At 39.8% G+C, this 21,128-nt stretch overlaps 1 protein-coding gene across 1 annotated transcript in view; it reads left to right on the top strand.

Moving 5' to 3' along the window:
* The window catches only part of SLC26A7 (solute carrier family 26 member 7), a 139,385-nt gene extending 122,647 nt beyond the window's left edge, over window positions 1-16,738 (top strand). Inside the window, exon 18 of the mRNA XM_065669148.1 lies at window positions 16,559-16,738. Within this exon, the coding sequence (XP_065525220.1) occupies window positions 16,559-16,738 (180 nt within the window). The remainder of the gene's footprint in view (window positions 1-16,558) is intronic.
* The last annotated feature ends 4,390 nt before the right edge of the window (window positions 16,739-21,128 follow it).

A 21,128-nucleotide genomic window follows, 5' to 3' on the forward strand; every position in this document is an offset into this window, starting at 1 on the left:
GCAATCATGATATCTGCTGCTACAGCCTCAGAAAACAACAAAAGAATTTCTGGGACCTCTGTGTAGTATCTGAACACTTCTGTAACTTTAAAGAATCTAACTATGAACGCTGCTGTGAAATAGCTTTATTGTCTCAAAGAACAGAAAGAGCTAGACACATCATGAAAGTATCGGAAATGCTTAACTTATCAGTCTAAATTACTTGCTCAAGATCTTGCAAAACATCTCTGAACAAGCAAGAAGCTGCATTAAGTTACCTCAAGTTCTAGTTTTATGGCTTATGACTCCAATCCAACCACCAAAAACTGCACATAATCTATTAACCAAATAAAGTCTTCTTCGCTTATTGAAATCCAAATGCTTTCCAAATCATCTGCTTCCAGTTCTGTTGGCAATATGGAGGATATATTGCAGCCACTTTAAGGCAGAAATAAGATTCAACATTTGTATACATATTACACACCACTGTGACAACGTATAGGAAATGAATCTGTAATGGGGCTAACCTTGAAAGCTGGAAGGAACAATATATTTTCTGTAAGGGAAGAGAACTCGGATGCTTCTTCTTGTGGTATCCATTTTAAAAACTAAAACTAAGAAAACTAAGAAAGCAGCAAGCCTTAACCTGATTTCTGATTCTTTGGTATGAGATGATACTTTGTGTGGAGGGAATGACTAAAGGAGGGAATGTGGAAGGAAAGCATAACCACAGGCAATTGTTTTTTGTATAATAGTCTATGGGCATGGACTTGTGGAAATGCATTTGGGGAAGAAAAATGTCAAGAAAGAAATCTCAACAGAGAGTGTTTTTCCTATAGTGTTTGTTAAGTCTTTCTATACCCGATAAGATGCTTTCAGGATAACTAGGGTTTCCTTATTCTTAAAAACAATGTGCCACTGGGGCTTTGGTGCCTCCAGATCAGTTCAGAATCAGTCAGGCACCAGAAAGACAGCATTTATCACTGTCCTGGGTTCAGCAGTAGCAGTCATTTTTCTCCTTCTTAGTAGCTGGTGCAGTGCTGTGGTATGACTTTTGGCCTGGAACAACGCTGATAACACCAATGTTTTTAGTTGTTGCTCAGTAATGTTTACTCTGACCAAGGACTTTCTGATTCTCACGCTCTGCCAGGGAGGAGGGAAAGCTGAGAGGAAGCAAAGACAGGATACCTGACCTAAACTAGCCAGAGAGGTATTACATACCACAGCACGTCATGCCCAGGATGTAGAACTGGGGGCAGTTACCTAAAAGGGCTAGATCACTGCTTGGTCGGGCTGGGTATCAGTCAGCGGGTGGTGAGCAATTGTATTCTCTTCCCTTGTTATTTCCCTTATCATTATTATCATTGGCAGTAGCAGTAGTGGTTTGTGTTATACCTTAGTTACTGGACTGTTCTTACCTCAACTCTTGGGAGTTACATTCTTTCGATTCTCCCCACCATCCCTCCTGGAGTGGAGTGGGGGGGGAAAGGGAGGGGAAGTGAGACAGAGACTGTGTGGTTCTGACTTACAGCTGGGCTTAAACCACAACAATCACATAGAGCTCCTACTTTATATTGGAAGTTATGATTTGCTCTTACCATCGGTAGAATACATGGCAAACAAAATTGTCTGTGCGCATTGCTGTAATTCCTTGATGCAACTGTCTTGTTTGCTTGCCATCAGCAGGAGAGTGTCTAACATAATTCAGAAATTCACATTTCATAACTGACACCTGATTTCTGTTAGGCTTATGAAAGATTTTTATAAGGTTGTGGTAACAGAAGACATTTACTTAGCCTTGAGAGAAAACACATTAGTTCCACTGCAGAACAGTAATCATAAAAGGGATGGGGGTGTGATAGAGTTGTAATTTATTGCCTTTGAGAATCTACTGTGAACTGAAATTAGCACATTCTTATTATGGTTTCCAGTGATGAAGTATTTAATTACTTAGAATAGCATCTCCTATATTTTAGAAATGGATGTTGTCCTGGTTTTGGCTGGGATAGAGTTAATTTCCTTTCTACTAGCTGGTATAGTGCTGTACATTGGGTTTAAGATGAGAACTTGCCTTCTGTGTTTAAATTATTTGAAAGGCTTTTTGCTTTCTAGTTGCTGATTTAAATAGGGAGAAGAATCTACAGTTAAAGGCTGGCCTGCTCAGTTCTTCACAGGAAGCCAGTGCCTTCACTTGAACTTCTGCATATAGCAATAATTCGGCTCTAATTCACATGTACAGTATCATTCACTCCTTTGTAGTTAGGCCTATAGATTCTATAGCTAGAATCAGTAAGATAAATTTTAAATGTAGCCATGAACAGAATGACCTCACAGCTTCTTGAAAAAGGGAGAAGAAGAGGAAAACTGCCTCATCAGAAGAAATTGCCCTTCACTTTGAGATGCTGTTTGAAAAATAGGTACACAAGGCAAAAGTGCGACACACAGAGCTCAGCTCTCATTCACCATACTCTTGGGTAAGCAGGCTGGGAATGCTGCTTCCAATAACAGCTGGCAGAGTCATAGCTTATCTTTTCTTAGAGAGAGCTAAGAGGCTGATTTCATCCCTCTGAGCCTCTGTCTCTGCTTGCTCAGTAGCACGACACAAGGGCAAATGGAAGCCTGTCTTCTTCCCCTAGGTGGGTGTAAAAGTATGGTTGAAAAGGGGACACCTGGTGTTACATGGACAATAGAAATCACAACAAATGTGTAGTTTTTCTGTACAGTGAAGATTGATAATTATTGCTCTGGGATCCCTTTTTAATTAAGAATAAAAAAATACCAAGGAGAAATGCTGTGTGTGATATTAGTTACTCTTTCTTTCTTTATTACACAAAGTTGTGTTGGCATTGGAATTTATTTAACTGAAGTATGGTCATTTAGAAAATGCTGAGAAACCTGAGGTTCCACTTAAATAGTGCTAGTTACATGCATCCACATACAGTAAGGTTGCTGGTAGTTGTATAGCCCATCACCACTGAAGGACTGGCAAGCATGTAGAAAGTATGAACAAGCCTATCAGTGTATTTTCTCTCACTGTACTGTGAAGCTAAACAAAGAGTACTGTGATGCATTGACTAATGTTTGAAAAGACTGGGTTGTGTAATAAAAACTGTATTTATTGAGTTTCAGGTTAACATGGGGCACCTGAAAAAAAGGATGACCACAGGCTTTCCTGTCATTTAGCTGTAGGTAAGAGGGCACTGAAGAGTAGGAACTACTCATGCTTTTAGCTTGAGTATCATTGAATTTAGTGAGAGATGAGTGGCTAAAACCTCATGCAACACTTTGAAGATACAGAGGTCACTCTGCCTTCTAGTCTGTTGGAATGACTTACAAACAAGCCAGGAACTATATATAGACTTTGAAACAAGTAAATAAGTCAGCATTATGGTAACACTGATATGTTTGGCCAAATAAATCAAAATATTATGGGAAATTAATTTTGCAAAAATAGAGCAGGTTATAACTGACTACATGACAGCTGAACTGAGCTACTATGGAAAATTTTTGAAGACATCTCCATTAGTTTACAAGATGACAGTAAATACAATGGCATAATTTAGCAAGGCATCAGAGCTGGACTTTAATTTTATGTAATGTGTTTGGTTAGATGTAAATCTGACATTAGAAAGCACCTATTTGAATGTCCTTTGGTATTCATTCTGGACATAAGCCAAAATGTGTACTTGCAGCCCAAGAGGCTAACCATATCCTGGGCTGCATCAAACGAAGCATGATCAAAGGAGGTGACTCTCTCTCTACCTGCTTTGGTGAGACCTCACCTGGAGCCCTCAGCATAGGAAAGACATGGACCTGTTGGAGTAGGTGCAGGTGAGAGCCACAAAAATGATCAGAGGGATGGAACACTTCTCCTACGAGGAAAGGCTGAGTTGGGGTTGCTAACCAGGAGAAGGCTCTGGGGAGACATTATAGCAGTCTTCCAGTATTTAAAGTGGGTTTATAAGAAAGATGAGGACAAACATTTTAGCAGGGCCTGTTGCATGAGGACATGGTTTTAAATGAAAACAGTTTAGGTTCAGACTAGATATATGAAAGAATTTTTTTTGCAGTGGGAGTGGTGAAACACTGGAACAGATTGCTCAGAGAGATGGTAGATGCCGCATCCCTGGAGACATTCAGGGCCAGGCTGGATGTGATTCTGAGCAATCTGATCTAGTTGAAGATGTCCCTGCTCATTGCAGGATGTTGAACTAGGTGACCTTTAAAGGTCCCTTCCAACCCAAATTGTTCTATGATTTTATGATTCACCTTACAGAACACAAATAATTACAGAACTACAGCAGGGATGAATGCCGTCCTTGCCAGCAATGTAATGTTGCTGACCAACAAATTGTAATTATTGAACAAAATGTTCTGTCTGCAGATTAGAGCTACCTAGCTATCAGAGTCTGCCCTTACCTTCTCACATCCCACCTCTGACACTCTTCAGATGTCTATTTAACCAGCTTGGCTTTGCCTGGAAGAATTCCCAGAGGCCAAGAGACTCAAGATACTGAGTACTTGCCTTTGTAAACAAGGACAGTGTGAGCTGTTGTATTTCAGCTGGTTTTGCCTGGAGGAGGAATTCAAGGCAGGAAAGGTGAATGAACAGACTCTAAATACATATTTCCTATGAAAATGGTCTTCAGATCACACTGTTAAAGTAAATTATGAGTTGGGAAATTTGTTGGGCACTCTTATCTGGCAAAAAACCTTTGTTTTCTCATTTTATCCTAGGAATATTGCTGTATGTATTACAGTCTTGAACTCCTGGCTGGCTGGCACAATTCACTATCTTCCACCCCAGGGATTTTTGTCAGGGATTTTTATGTCTGTCCCTCCATGGGGCTTGCCTCTCCAGATGAGTCCTTGAGCACAGGAGTGGCGGTGTCACTGCAGCCACAATAGTCCAAGAAATGATTTCTAAGGAGGCATTTTTCTTGAGACAAACTGGTAGAGTAGGAATGATGAGAAACAAAATTCTTCTGCTCTGATGAAAATACATTTGGGCATTTCTATGTATTGAGCTTGACAGTTTTTACACAATGCTTCTCTGAGTATTGTTAACTACTATCCTGGTTATGCAGAAGTAGCCATCAGCATCTTAGTCCTGCATTAGTGTTCATATGAGCATGTTCTTCACTGTAAAAAGGGTGGTGAGGGATTCACATTTATTGTGCCTGAGTGACTTGAATGACATTTTCTCAGTTTAGAAGCATCTTCACTTGCAGACTCAGCTGGGGATCTGAAACTCAAGCTGCGCATTTTCTGGCTCATACAGCTTTGCTATTAAAACTTCATTACAGCAAATTCTGCTCACAATTAAACCTTTGCAAATAAATTGTCCTCTGAGTTTGCAAATAGTTGAGGAGGCAGCATTTGGTCCTGGAATTGGAAACATTTAACTAAACTTTTGGTGCTATATGAGCCAGAACAGAAATCAGCTTTTTCTCTTACACCTTTGTCAACATTAAGAAGAGAAAGAAGGAAATGTAAAAATTTATTTTACTACTAAATACATAAGATAAATATACAGACAGGGAATAGATCAATTGAGTGAAAGGGTGCAATTTTTTGACAGTTGCTTTTCAGAATAAAGACATTTTAAGAAAGACACAGGTGTGTGTTGGAATAAAGAATTTTCTTTTATACATGAAGGTGAGTCAGACTGTCTTGGGACTTCATTTGCTTAACTGACAGGCAGAAAATGGGATTCTGACTAGTACTGCAGCTCCTCTAGCTTCATATGGGAATTGAAATTGAAAGTAATAATGAACTGTAATGTTAATCACTCCTTTATTAGAGCAGGGACTGAGGATCAAGGGGTCTAAGTTCTTTCTCTGAGTCTTTTATTAGATCCTTTGCTGATCTGAAAAATTTTAACTTGAATATTGGTTTGGTGTTTGTGGATTGATATTGCTTGGTCCTGACCCACAGTCTCAGGGCCAGGCATTTTCAGCTTCCAGGCTAGCAGCCCAGCATAACCAGCAAAACTGGTACAAGTGCCCATACACAAGTAGGGCACAGTGCCAAGACATAAGATTACTTGATAGAAAGTGTCATTTCAAAGTACCTCCTGATGTCTGAGAAAAACCTCAGTCTCAGCCTGTCCCAACATTTTTTTCCTATGGCAGCATTCCTGCTTCCTCAAGGAATGTTTTCTAGATCAAATGTGATAGCCACGACAAATTGCTGCACTGCGCAGGGCACATCTTCTGCATCGCAAAGGAGGTCTAACCTTGTTAGAAATGAAAGGAGTATTTTCTGCTGGGATCATAGGGACTACAAGATGACCCACATCACAGTGGTAAGCACCAGCAGACTGAGAAAGTTTCCCTTCTATTACTGTTGTTTTCTGAGGCTGCATCAGCAGACACCGAATATCATGCCAGCTTTCAGAACAATTCAGCCAGGCGCAAGTCCTAGCATTATTCATCCCTCTCAAAACTCCTTCCTAGCACTGACAGGGAAGTCGGATATCTGGTGCCTGTGCTGATCTATCCAATATTGCATTTTTGTGGCTCCTAGAAAGCTGAGTGTGGTGGTATTACCCACTGCAAAATATGTTGGTTCACGAATTTTTTCAAACTTGTGCAGTGCTTAGGCTGACCCACGTGATAATAAGATTTATAATGAATGGCAAGAAAACAAATCCATTTCAGAGAATCAACATAGGTCTTTGGGCACTCAGCACTTATAAGCATTTTTTTTTACTTATTCAGGCCTGTAAATTGGACCTTAAAATGCTCTCCAAGCATGATTTCAGCTGAGACTTCAGAGGATGCTCATGTTTTGATCCTGTTTCAACTCACTTGCAATCATGTCAGCCACCTGCCTTCCTTGAGTGTCTGTTAACCCAGATGGACTTTTTTCCTTTTTTCCTTTTTTTTTTTTTTTTAAATTGAGGATTTCAATGCAAACCAGATGTTCTATCTGATCCAAACTTTCCTGGGTAAATAAACGCTCACTTTGTTCCGTCCACTTAGTTATAATATAGCAAACCATCTCTAATAGAAATGCTTTCATAGGCCATTTAGTGAAAATAAGGTCTCAGTTCTCCTAGAGAGACGCTAATCCTGTGTAATAATGCAGGAAATAGTGGCAAGAGTCACTGTGCCCTGGGCGGTGCCTGTCCTTCCTGTGAGCTGTGATGAGGTGTTAGATGAGAAAAGAGCTCAGCAGAGATCATGAAAGCCAGAAAAAAGCCTTGGATAGACTCTGCAGCCCACACTTCAGTGTGAACATGAGGAACATGGGAGGAGATCATGCGTAGAGATGTTTGGAAGAGAATATGAAGCAGTGTGGATCACCATGCAAAAATGTGGGGCAGCAAGAGAAGCAAGCATTAACAATAATTGGAGACAAAATGTGCTGAAGAACAGCATTTTCCTACCTTGTTGGCAGTCCACCCTTTCCCCCACCTCAGGCGGGGAAGCCAGATGTCCCTGAAAAACGATTTATTAAATTGATGTAACAAAAGGCAATTATCAATGGCAACATTTGGTACTGTCGTTGGTTGTGCTCATATCACAGACACCGTGCCCCATGGCAGCATGGGCATTGCTGAGATCGCAGAAGCAACTGGTCAGGTGAAGCAGTAAATGCAGGGTCCCCACTACACAGTTCACTAACTTGTATGTTCATGTGAATACACCTTCATCTTTCGTTCCTTCAACTCTCACAGCAAGAGGAGATGACACTTCTGGCTAGGAAGCAGGAATCAGGAATCTAACAAAACAGTACTGGGGTAACTGGGGGCTGTCTCTCTGGTCTTTGACTAGCAGACATGTTTGGGATGGCTTCGTCAGCATCCAGTCAAAATTATTTGGATATGAATAAACAAATGTTCATTATTTTAGGAAGAACGTGACAGTTCTTTGTGGAAAAAAAAGAATTGTTCCAGTTCCTCTCTGCTAAGGAGAGACTGTGGCCTTTATGGCCATCCCTGACGTCAACCCTCTTTAGCTTGAGATAGATCTGACCATGGAATTTTTTTAGTAGACCTGTGAAAATATTTTTTATTCCCTTAGACTTCCAGCATAAACAGATTCTGCTTAACTATGCTTATATCACTTCATGTTACTCAGAACTGAGAATTTTAGAAGAGGACAGCAGGCTTTTTTAGGCATCAAATTAAAATCATTTTATATTAAAAAAATAGAAAGGATGAGGACGTATACCTTTCACTGTATTTCAAGTGTAGATGACTACAGAACACTTGCTCATGCTGGTACCTTTTTTACTGTCAATATTTACAAAAGCTTATTAGGAGGTTTTGCAGTCAAACGCAGACCACCTCCAGGAGTCCCCAGAAGAGCTCTGGTGAGATGTGAGATGCAATGCACTACCTGAGCTCTGTAAGTGGTGGACAGCAAGACTGTCTGTGAAGGCAGAGCATTGCTTACCCTTTGTGGCCAGTATCTGGCTCCTGGGAGAGGCAGAGGCTCCCTGGGCACAGTTTTGCTGTACTCTGAGCTCATGGGAACTGCTGAGGGAGTTGCCTCTGGTGAGGCAGCAGCTGTAACCCTGCAGCTCTTGTGGCAACAGCAGGAGATAGGATTTGTTTCAGAGCCCTACATGACCCTGATATGTACCAGAGCCTTCCCTGGTATTTGATCCAAGGAATGGAGAGTGGGATGACAGTCAATCAGTCAATTAGTTGGTCATGCATAATTTGGAGAGATAGCCAAGACCTAAGCTACCTGTGGTGAGACATAGGAGAATTTACAGTAGAGCATCTTGGCATGAACAAGGTGAGGGAGTAAGGGAAAATAAGCCAGACACAAGCTCTCAAGGCAGCAGTCTTGGAGGTACACAGGTGGTTGGGACCTCTTGGAACACTTAGAAATGGAAAAGAAAGCAGAGAACAGCTTTACATAGTTATATCCATCATTGGAGGGAGATCTTCCCATCAAATCCCTAACTTCATCTACGCCCTTTGCCTTCAGTAGGATACAGTAGTACAATAAAGTTCAGAGACCAGCAGTGAGAGAAGGCACAGCCTATGCACGCTGCTCTGAAGATCCTGAGTCCTGTCCTCCTGGGCAATCTGAGCACCCACTGTCCCCACTTACAGAACTGCTCCATTAAAATGGGCATCTGCAAAATGCTGTCTGCTGAAAGCATGTGAATTGATCTCTGTGCACAATATGCCTTAAGGCCAGTAAAAATGAGTTTTCCTTTTCTGCAAAAGAAGGAAATGAAATGAAAATTGTTAATTGACTTGTGAAAATTGTTAATTGACTTGCTCATGACCAGAGAGTGAGCCCATACTGGAGCTTGGAAGAGACTGGAAATCATGCAGTGCCTTTCCCAGGAGAGGTCCTTTCTGAAGGACCCACACATCTTGTGAGGGTCTTCTAATCTGAGAAAGACAATCACAACTTCAGACAAAAGGGAAGAAGTGTTCAATGACATTTCTCTTAGTACTGAGAGCTCAAACCTCTTCAGGTTGTCTGAAAAATATGTGGACTTGATAAAGACAAAGGGAGCTCTGCGTCCAACAGAACACAAAATCCAGCCTCAGACACCCCCAAAAAGGCCATGAACTAAATCTGGTCTTGAGGGGAAACAATGCCACATTTTTAATCTAAGGTTTTTCTTTTACCAGATCTCAGACTGCTGGTTTAAAGTTGATAAATTGAAGATGAGAACATATACAAAGTTTTCAATAAATTATTCAGTCACGGTGTGTTGAAGGATTTTTTTTTAAATAGAGAATTAAATGCATTTTTAGAAAATACGTAACTTTTTAGAGCTACTCTGGAGTTGGAACAAAACAAGTTTTCTTTATTTAAATTGTAATTTTTATGGATGCATTAGACTTGGAGCCAGAAAAAACATTTTTAACTGCTGAGGTTTTACAGCCACTCTAGGGTTAGGAAAGAAAGCTGAAAAAATATTCTGCCTGGCAGATTTTTTAACGCTTCATTTAAAAGTAAAATAATAAATAAAAAGTATGGCAACCCTTCCACAGTTCATCCAAGTGAAAGAGATGCCGTTCGTTTCATCCCTCCTTGCCACAATGAGCCCAAATTCAGGACAACTTGTCTCATGTGAAAACTGGTCTACAACAGGGGTGAGCCTCTGTTTTACTGTAAGCCTCAGTTTCTTGTGTGTAAAATGGAGAAAAAATGTTCTTTCTTCTGCTTGATTTGCTTAGGTGTTTTGGGAGGCAATTTGGGGTACCCCTGTATCTTGTTTGTATAATGCCTTTTGCAGAGAAACCTTCTGAGATACCTGCTTTTGGACATTATTTGAGGGAATTAATGGCAGAATGAAAATCTCCTTCTGAAGGCTAAAATGTGATTAGTCATTTGCTTAATCAAGTAAATAAAAAGGGGTAATATCTTGATTTCTTAAGAGTAAAGAATCCTCTCCAAGTAAAATTTTACACCCAAGAAAAGACCTAAAGAAAGTCCTCAGTAAACAGGATCTCCCAAATATCAGCATGTTGGGAAAGCACAGTTCTTTGTGCATTGCTAAGAGAGAAATACATTCCAGACTCATGTATAACTTTGTGTCTGGTAAGTCAGAGTTAAAAGAGGCTTTCTAGCCACATTTTTTTCATGTTCTTGTGTGTGGAACCTGCAGTGCTGTGGGTGAAAGCATATCCTGCTAATGAACATAACCTATATGAAAAGGTAGAAGAACAGACATACCTTTTGTTTACGTGCACAAGGAGACTAATCTACTCAGACAAATAACGGTGTGCTGTTTTCCCTCACTTGTGCTGAAGTACTTGATTTTCACATGCAGTAAACCAGAAGTCTGGTATCTGCTTCTGCACTATGCTCAATATAGGGCAGCTGAGGTTTGATTTCTGCATTAGAGCTCTTAGAGGCACTTTCTCCTGAACTGGGTGGTTTTGTCTGTAGCACAGGGCAAAAGGCTGTTCTCACAGTAAAATTGTATAGCCCACAGAAGCAAAGAAAATAGGGCTGAAAAGGAGCAGAGAAATCTAAGCCATCTAATTCACTCCCTTGCTTCATGAGAAGATCAGTGTTTTCAAATTAACACCTCACCTGACTTTATCTGAAAATAAAAATAGCTACGTGTAAGGATGATTGTATTTTTCTCTCTCAGCTGTAAACCTGACTCCTGAGAAGCGGTACAGTCCATCAGCCCTCAGGATCTGAGGTCCACACCAAGACATGAGGTAGTCCTTTCATCTGTCCACGTTTTCGTCTTTCTACACTGCAGAGAGTGCTGATCTCCTAGTCTTATCCTAGGTCATATGTAGATCATTCTTAATATTAGTAATGAAGATATGGTTTGTTTAATCTTTAGTCCTTAGTTTGGAACTACAGACCATATGCTGAATTCATAGTACAGCCTTCTGCAAAGTATCTGGAGACTTGGCTTGATGAGGTGCCAGACAACTTTGGTGTGATGTTGCTAGATGTATAGAAGTTGTCAGTCTGCACACATTTGCAAAGGCAACACTTATTTTCAGACATTCGTTCATGAAATGAAAGTTTGCCATTTTGAAAGAAAAAAAAAGTAAGTGAGGAAGCAATGGGCTATCATATACATTTTCATTCACATGTAACATGTTCTTTTGTTAGTCCTAAGTGTGCCAGTGGAGTAAATTATTTGAGTTTCTCTTGCATGGTCAAAAATGCCTCATTGTTACTACATGACTTAGCCTCCAAATTTAGACATTTAGAGGAAATGGAAAAACACTAACAACTGGGAAGATTTACTGAGAGACTAAAGACAACCAGAGAAATCAAAAGTGTGTGCTTTGAAAGCAGAATTTTTAAAGAATGGTGAGAAGATGATGCTGGTTGGGGGAGCACCAGAGAAAATGAGAGGCCCATGGGTTTCATTTACAGTGTGACTGCTGCCTTGTGTGAAGACCTGCTGCAAATGTTGAACCCAGAACCTAGAGGAAATAGAAGTCTGGATCATGGGAGTGATGTATGTAGTTCTTAGGGAAAAAAAATTAAATTTTATAGGCAATAATATGGGAGAAAAGAAGGGAAATGGGACTCTAAAAGCAGCAGCAGCGGAGGGACAGGGGCAGTGTACTTTTAGGGCTACATATGAATGTTGTCTCCTTTGCAGTTTAAGCGCCAGAACTGCTCAGCTTTTCTTCATGGCTCTCACACCTATTCTGCGCATGAGACAACACTATAATATCACCAGATGTAACCCAGATGGTACATATTAATTTATATATGGATGCTGGAAAATACATACATACTTTCCATTTGAAGTCTTTTAAGTATGATTTTTATATTCATTTGAAAATTGTTCATTTTTATTTGAGCCATAAGGCAGCCAAAATACAGCTCCCAGGTGAACGAACATTTATCTGTTTCACTCTGAATGATTCCAGGTTTCTGTGAGTCTACTTTTGAAGGTGTGTGCTCATTTTAGAAATGATTCTCACTGGCTCAACAATGTGTTGCTGTCAAACATCCGTTATTATGCTGAATAGAAATGCTGGGGAGATAAATATAGAACATCTTTCATCTCATTTTCAATATTAACAACTGTTCCATAGGCTTGCTAGGAGACCCAAGTGTGTGACAAAGTAGAATGCCTTGATTTAAGCATTTAATTATTTTTCTGTGTCAAATTTGATTTAATAAGTAATGATAATTGGAGTCGGACATGATCTTTAGATAATCAAGCAATCGAGCTCGCTCATCCGACAGAGCAGGAAGAAGAAGTGGTGGTGGGGTGTTTGTCATAATAATCTATGCAACATAAACTCTGGTATTTCCCCAGGGTTTTGAATCACTGAGAAAAGGTGATGAAAAAAGAAAATATGCAACTACAGGTAGAATATCAAAACAGCATTAAAGAATAAACTGTGCCTCTCAGTTGGTAGCACCCAGTTCCCTCCTTCCTTGCACCCTATTTCTTGCCCTCTGCCTCCACCCCAAAATGGACACCATTTGTGAAATTGCATTTTCTAGTCTCAAAACTGGAATCCTAAGTGCTGTGTTTCTGCCAGAGGTGGACCCTCCGTCCCAGAGAGCAGCAAGGAGTAAATAAGCAGTTAAAAATATCAGTAAGCAAATGCATTCATTTTTCAAGCACTAACCCACAGAGTAGTCTACTATTATTTATGTTGTATAAGAGTGGGTATGCAGAAATGAAGGTAAACCCAAAATGTGAGCTCTGTACACTTAAGACAACTGGAGAAGGTCTTTTCAGGCTACCTTTGCCATAATATGCATTATGCCACAATACTAGAGAAAACCTTTTTGTGGGACAACCACATTTCCATCAACTTAGCAGTGGGGGTGGTGCAAGGGTGCGAGGTAGTTTTCACTCTGTGTCCCCAAATTGTTCAGTGTGGGATGCTCATCCCACCTGCTCTCAACTTCTCCCACAAAGTCCTTCAAACTTCAGACCTAACCCCTTCCTTCCCACTGTCCATTCAAAGTTGCTTCATTCCTCCAGCTCCCCTCCCATTTTAGTAAGTCCATGCTTACTAAAACTGGCTGATTCTCTTTTCATAGCTAGTAGGTGAAAAATTCCATTCTTATTTAAGACAATGTGAGACAAATAAAATGTATTAAAAAAACAATGAGCTATGCATGTGGTTAACGTGATTGCATTCGAATAAACAATAGATTGACAAAGTACTCTTCGTACTTCAGGATGGAAAACACCACCTAGATCTTAGGTAGAAACTTCTCCTATAAACATATTGTCTTGCCATTATCTACCATAAAGATTGAAGAATATGCTGTTGGGTGTTGTCAGAGAACTGTCACTGGGTTAGATGGGTTGTTGGTCTGATGAAATAGCAAAGTGCCTCTACTTCACCCCACCCATCCCCTGAGTAATCTCCTACTGAATTTATATTCAGCTACTTCCCATAAGTCCACTGTTAATTCCAGTTATTCCTCAAGTTCTTTCTGGTTTGTGGCATTCACTATTTGCAGCATCCTTTCGGTAATGCCAAACTGCAGCCCAATATTTCAGGTGTATTCACAAGGTACAGTCACATCTGGAGAAAGTATCAAGAGACTTCCCAGAAGTAGACAATTAATGACTATGAAGAGGACTGTAAGACATCCTGGCATAGCAATGGTACACATTTTCCAGCAATCGCTGCCCAGTGCTTTGGAAACACTCTCATGTTATGCTGCTGCCTGTTAAATATCTTGGCATTTATCTCACAGCAGAGACCATTCGCCTGTGCCAGGGTTCTGTTCCATTGACAATGTCTCTTAATTGCCTTGTTGTTTAAATAAACAAGACAAGATAATTAAGAGATAATGACAAAGAAATGGGATGTTAGTGATAATGGGTGGTAGATCCCTCTTCACTCTAACTTCTCTACCCAGAGCAGCCCAGGCTCACAGCAACCTTCTGACTTTTGAAAGGGGCCTTTTGTCCTTGCTGTTTGTCTGAATTAATCAGTAAAAGTGAAAAACTCTGGAGGAAAAATTCAGGACTGAGAATCTGAGAGTAATGGGTGAGGCAAAGATTTGGATATGCAGAAGGACGGACCCACGGCACAAAGGAAAACAATTCTGTACAAAGACCGGGCAGATGGAGCTGTCTGCTCCTTTGGTAGTCCTGATAGTCCTGTATTGGCCAGCCTGAGTCATCCTAATCCTGCTCCTGACCAAAGCTGTTTGGCCATGCGGCCTCTTTAAGAGATGGCCAGCAGGAATGCCTACCTGGGCTGATGTTGCACACATGCCTTTTTGGTGCCTCTGCTCATGCTTTACCTTGCTATTCCCTCATGCTGAGGGTTAATCAAAAAGGCTGCATTAATCCTTTGATCAATGCATTAAGCAAAAATTAACTGATGCAGGATATTCAGCTATTCAGAGCTAGGAATAGAGCAATTTTAAATTGTATTCATACACTTGTGACACTAATAAAATAGATTGGTGGTCCTTTCCATAAATTATGTCGTTTCCTCAACTGAGGTGTCATGGTTTAAGCCCAGCTGGCAACCCAGAACCACACAGCCACTTGCTCACTCCCCCCTGTTTCTCCCCCTGCTCCAGGAGGGATGGGGAGGAGAATCAAAAGAATAACTCCCACGGGTTGATATAAGAACAGTCCAGTAACTAAGGTATAGCACAAAACACTACTGCTACCACCAATGATAATAATGATAAGGGAAATAACAAGGGAAGAGAATACAACCGCTCACCACCTGCTGACCAATATCCAGCCAGACCGAGCAGGGATCTAACCCTTCTGGGTAACTGCTCCCAGTTCTACACCCTGGTCATGACATGCTGTGGTATGGAATGCCTCTTTGGCTAGTTTGGGTCAGGTGTCCTGTCTTTGCTTCCTCCTGACTTCCCCTCCTTCCTGGCAGAGCATGAGACTCACGAAGTCCTTGGTCAGAGTAGACATTACTGAGCAACAACTAAAAACATTGGTGTTATCAGCGTTGTTCTCAGGCTGAAAGTCAAAACCACAGCACAGAACCAGCTACTAAGAAGGAGAAAAATGACTGCTACTGCTGAACCCAGGACATGTGGCTAACAGGCAAAGGTACAAATCCCCCAAAACTTGATACGTAGAAGCCTGGGAGGTATTTTTTTCTGATTTATCCATGAAGAGTGTGACAGATGGACCTCATTGCTGATCTGAGATTTTCTATTTATTTTGGTACTTAATTATATATATAGTTGACAATGACCAGTCCTGCATGATGATGCTATTATACATTTCGTGGTAGCAGAAAAGATTATTCTGACAGAAACACATAACTAAAAGCCAAGTGAGTGTATGAACTGCTGAGCAAAGAGTGGTAGTGAAAGGAAAGAGAAGTTCCTTTGAACTTCTTTGAAGTTCTTGCTCTCTATCCTGGCTTCCAGCTTGGCTGTACACTTTGCTTCAAAGACTACAGCAGTATCATAACAGATTTGCTTCCAATTGTCTCAGTGCAAACATCTTTCCTGCTGGTTATTGGTGTTGATCTGACAAGCTTCATGAGAGGTTTTCAGGACATTCTTAAAGCACTTGCATTGGCCTAAAATTGTTCAAGACATCTGAATGTAAAAAAACACTGTGAAGCCTTTGAACCTTATTTTGCATCTATCCTAGAACAGATCACACAGATTGCCAAGAAAATTTTAATACTGAAAATAAAAAAATAATTTGGGGGACAAAGGTGCAATGTTTGCTGTACAGTCATGTCAGTGTACATTCCAAGTCAGGAGCAAGAGGACAACAGGATTGAAGGACTGACTACACAGTCTTGTCAGATACTCAGATATTGAAGTTGAGAACAGAAACGTGTGGTAATCTTGCTGACTGCTCTTCTCTTCCGTTATTGCATATTGTTTTACAGTCAACTGAAGGAAGGGTTAATTTTTTGAAATGAAGGAAATATGAGAAAAATTGCTTCTCATGTAGTGAGGGATCTACCAAGACACAGATGCTCATCAACAGTTTCAGACCTGCTTCTGGCAACTGTGGCCGTGGCTTGTGTCAGGATGGTCTGGAGCAGGTTGAAGGACGATGGAATTTTTGCTATATTTTTAGTAAGATTGAAATACACGATTCTTCAGAAACGTCATAAAATTCTGTGGGTCTTTTGAACTTTGATTTTGATTTTTTTTTTATTGGCTGTTATTTTCAGGGTTACAGACTAAATGCATCGGTTGATGAACAGGTAGATTTTATAAAGGCTGGGCTTGTGTTCGAGGCAAATTATACTGCAACTCAAGAAAGACTGAATCGAGTAATATTTCCACATAGCAGACTAAGAAGCTGGTTTATTGACATTGAGGAATTTGAACAAATCAGTACAACAATTTAATGGCAGAACCAAACCTGAAACCTACACCCTTAAGACCCTAGGGAAAGATGCTGGTATCATAGAATGTTTAGATTTAAAAGATAATGATTAGGATACATATTTCAGATTCTTTGGTCAAGGAAAATAAGGATACATGGTATGTAGATCATCAGTACCTATATGTCACATGTATGATTATATGAGCTGGAAATAACAGGCAAAGAGCTTTTTGCAGAAATACGGCATTACAGTGTGCTACAATGATGCCCACACCAGCACTGCTTTTGTGACGAAGGCCCTGATAGACAAATGCTTCTGCTTCTGTGGTTTTTGTTTTTTTGTTTTTTTTGTAAAAAGAATAGTATTTTTGTCATTTCATATTCATATATTTGATACTGGTTTGCATTTTGAATTCATTTACAGGCAAAGACATAGGTTCATTTTATTCATGGGAATGGGAACTTGCTATGCCACTATCCCCCAGGAAATCTCCTGGAATAATAGACGCATTGAGTTTTAAAATAAGTGTTGAGCATCTGATCAACTAACTGTGCCACTATTAGAAAGAAACAAAGAAAAGACAAATAAAATGGAGCTTATTTGCATCTGATTTACATTATCCTTGTGAGCATTGATTCCGTTTTTATTTCATTCCTCTTAATGCTATTCAGATTGCAGACTGTAACCTTGCTGCAAATTTGCAGCTGAGTTTCATTGTTCATTTAATCATCTCAGGTGTTACTGAAATAGGGAATGCTGGTGCTTGAAAGATTTCCCTTGGGGCTCTATGGGAGCTGCTTGTATCCTGAGTTTGGAGGAGGGGGTCTGCAGATACACTCTGGCAGCTGAGCTCTGAATTTTGGTGTTCATCTGTTGAAAAATTGCATGGGCCATCCTGTGTCAAGACTATCATTGCTGTCTCCTCCTTTTAGTCAGCAATTTGTCTCCAAGCTTGCTACTTTGGTTACGTCTTTTTCTTCTCCCTCCTTAAACCCTCGCTTCAGCTTAAATATTTGCAAGAACACACGTTTACCTCTCCCACATTCCTTACGTAAGAAGGAACAAACATAGTGTCAACACTGTGCAGATGCACTTTAACCCAGCAGATTATTTCAGGGAGTTTGATGGTGAGTTATGAAATCTGTGTGGTAAGCTAACAACACAAGACGATTCTTTGATAAATATAAGTAACTGGAATTTACCACACAGGTATCTTTGTCAGAGACTGTTTTTCTTTCTGTTTCCTAGAGCATTGCTTGCTCTGGTTCAGAGATGCAAAAAGTCAACAGTCTTGGACAATAGATGGTAGAATCCATGATTTGAAATTCTGTTTTAACTAATATTTTATAATGTTTACTTAAAATCTACTGTGTCTGCAAGCAACCCTGCCTATAGAACTACTTACCATTGAATATTTGCTGAACGCAAACACAAAAAGCATTGTCACATTTTAAGTTTATTTGCTAAAAAAAATAAACAAATAGCAGTGAAAAGCATTTTGAAATCTTTGTTTGACTGTAGTCTGTTGACATAGACCTACAAGAATCTCCTGGCTGGAAGCTCTATCTGATGTTTCCATTTGGATTCTTCAGATGAAGGGTTTTTTCTATTTTTGACAGCCAAATTGTGCTCAGATGCTTATGTGATGGCATCTTAACGAACAAATGAATGAATAAATAAAAATGTAAAAATTTCCCCTCAGGCAACAAATTTGCTAATTTTAATGCTCAAAGTGAGGGTTAAGTGCTGTGTGACAGAAACTGTACTAGCTGTTGCAAAAGGAGCTGTTCATTTTGATCAACAGCAAAACATTTGCCTTCGAATCTTGAGACTCCAGTCCCAGTTGGAGCAGCAACCTTTCCCCTATAATTAATTTTTGTGTGCTGTAGTCCATTAGAGAAGAGAGTGACAGCCTCTGGACACAGATTACTCTCTTATGTATGGCCCAAAGGAACATTATGTTCTTAATTAAAGGTGGCTCAATATGTCAGCCATTGCAATAGTTTGAGCATTTTTAACACAGTGTCGGTGTCTATCCACCTTAAAAGAATTCTGGTAGCAAGCAAACTAAGTAATTTGAAGGCAGCTCATGTTCTCTGTAAGTTTTGCAGGACTGCTATTGGGAATACTTGATAATTTATGAAGGCTTACACCACCAAATTAATTACATTTTCCTGATGCCACATGTCTTTTTCATACAAGCTAGCTCTGAATTATAAGTAACAATATTGTCCTTGTTCATTCCTTCAGTACAGGAGACAGCTTACTAATAACACTGGCAGAATTCAGTTGCTGTATTTTTGAAGTGTCATTTATTAAAGCATTGCTACAGTTAAGGTGGTGTATGCTCCTCTTATATTAACCCTGATTTCTGCTGTAAATACTACTGAACCTTCTTTCTGAGCCTTCAGCATGGATTTGATTTGGGAACATTTTCTACACTGTTTGGAAAACACAAATTTGCAGGAATTGGCCAATTCAGAGGCTTGCTGTGATGTGCAAGAGACACAAAGCCACACACTCTACTGTTTTCTGTGTGGGAAAGAGGTTATGTTACAAGTTTCTGCTCTGAAAAACAAAAACTCCTAGGAGTGCTTGCCATAGATAAGTCATTGCTTTCTGTTGTCAGTGGGCTTCCTTTGAGGCCCTGCAATCTTGAATCATGCTTGGATCTGGCATAGCAGATACTTCTTAGAAATCCTGACAAACTATCCTAATGAGGTTGGCTTAGAAAGAATTAAAATTTTATTTATTTTTTTTTCTAATTAAACTAAAATAAATTTAAATAGATGCTGTATAATTACAGCTGAGCCCTGAACTTTCGATTAGTAAGGAAAGAAATAAATTGAATATCTATTTTCTTGGATAAGATTTTAGAATATTGACATTTCCTTTTGTGCCTCTTCCACTTTTTGTTCTGATTTGTATGAAGATAACAGAACAGAATCTAGGACTGCTTTTGGAATAATTTTCAAGTGAGTGATTTATACAATGAAACATAGCTCTATGACACACTATCACTTCAAATAAATACTGGTTTGGACATAGAATTTCAGGGGAAGGATTTTTCACTAAAGATCTCGCTTTTTTTTTTCTGCAGTTCCTTTGAACACTGAAGTTTGGTCCATGGAAGAAACTTGCTGTTGTAAAATTTCAGCAGATTCAGGGGAATTTATTTGGCTGCTACCATTTAAGCTCAGTCTTAAATGCAACATGGTTTCAGGCCATTTTGGTCTCCTGATAGAGTCTTGATTGGCAATGGAAACACTGAAAAGATTCAGGTAAAGACATACAGTCCTCTGTGAGAATCTTTAACTTGGGAGAATGAAGCTGGGAGAGAGAAGGAAGTGAGAGAAGGGGGTTAGATTAGGAATGAGGGTGTGAAAGTTAAGGAAGAAAAGGTGGAAAGGATGCAGATGTTAAGATCAAGCCTAGGAGCAGATGTTGCAAAGGATTATGCATTTGCCCTGATGTGAAGAGCATTAGTGCTGGGGGAGAACAGGAAGGAAAATGGAGCTAACAGGAACATGACAAAAAATGTAATGAAGGAGAGAATGGAACTGTAAGATGCAGAGGACAAAAAAGAGCAGGATAAAATTCTGCGAAATAGGACTGCAGTAGGAAGGAAATAAGTATTTCGATACTGAGAATTTCAATTACCGGCAAACAAGACTGAAAAGACAATACAAAAGGTACCATGAAAGAAGCACGTATAGCTGTACCTTACTTGGAACATGATGGAGAACCTTGCATCCTCTTCCTAGAGGGAAGTGAATATGTTCTTGGACAATGATGCTACATGATCAGTGCAGGAGAAATAATTCTGGAGCTAGCAGCTCTTCAGCACTCAACACTTCTTCCAGTGAGGTCTTCTGCTCCAGTATTTTCCTTTTTGTCACATCCTGGAGCCATGCTCCACTTTTTAGCTCTATCAGTGACAGCATACTAAAGTCAGGCTCTAAATACTAGTGAGTTGGCAGAGAAGATCAAGCTGAACTAATGGTGCATTACATTTTCTGCTGCATTTAGTCTTCAGCTCAGAATAATGTTTGGTCATCTTCACATTATGCTAAGTACAATGGATGTTGAAGGCCTTCCAGGTAGTGACATCTGGTTGTGCTACTTTACAGTACAAAAAATGCCTCAAGGAACTAAGCCTCAAGTAGTTCAGCATCTGTTTCAGGTTGTTTCAAGAGATGGTAAACTCCTTGTAAGCTTGCCCATGAAGAATTCTTACATGAGCTTTGACAGCAGCAACATTTTTATGCTTTTCCTGCAGCATGAAGTTAGAAGGTTTTTGTTTTTTTTGTTTTTTTTTTTTTCTGAAGGATTTATTTGTGCACTGAAATTAAGATCTATCTGAAAGTGGGTGGTAAAAACTATGTTAATTGAACATCAATTATATGGTAAA

This window comes from Lathamus discolor, chromosome 2 (assembly GCF_037157495.1).
Source record: "Lathamus discolor isolate bLatDis1 chromosome 2, bLatDis1.hap1, whole genome shotgun sequence".
Classification (NCBI taxonomy): Eukaryota; Metazoa; Chordata; class Aves; order Psittaciformes; family Psittacidae; genus Lathamus; species Lathamus discolor.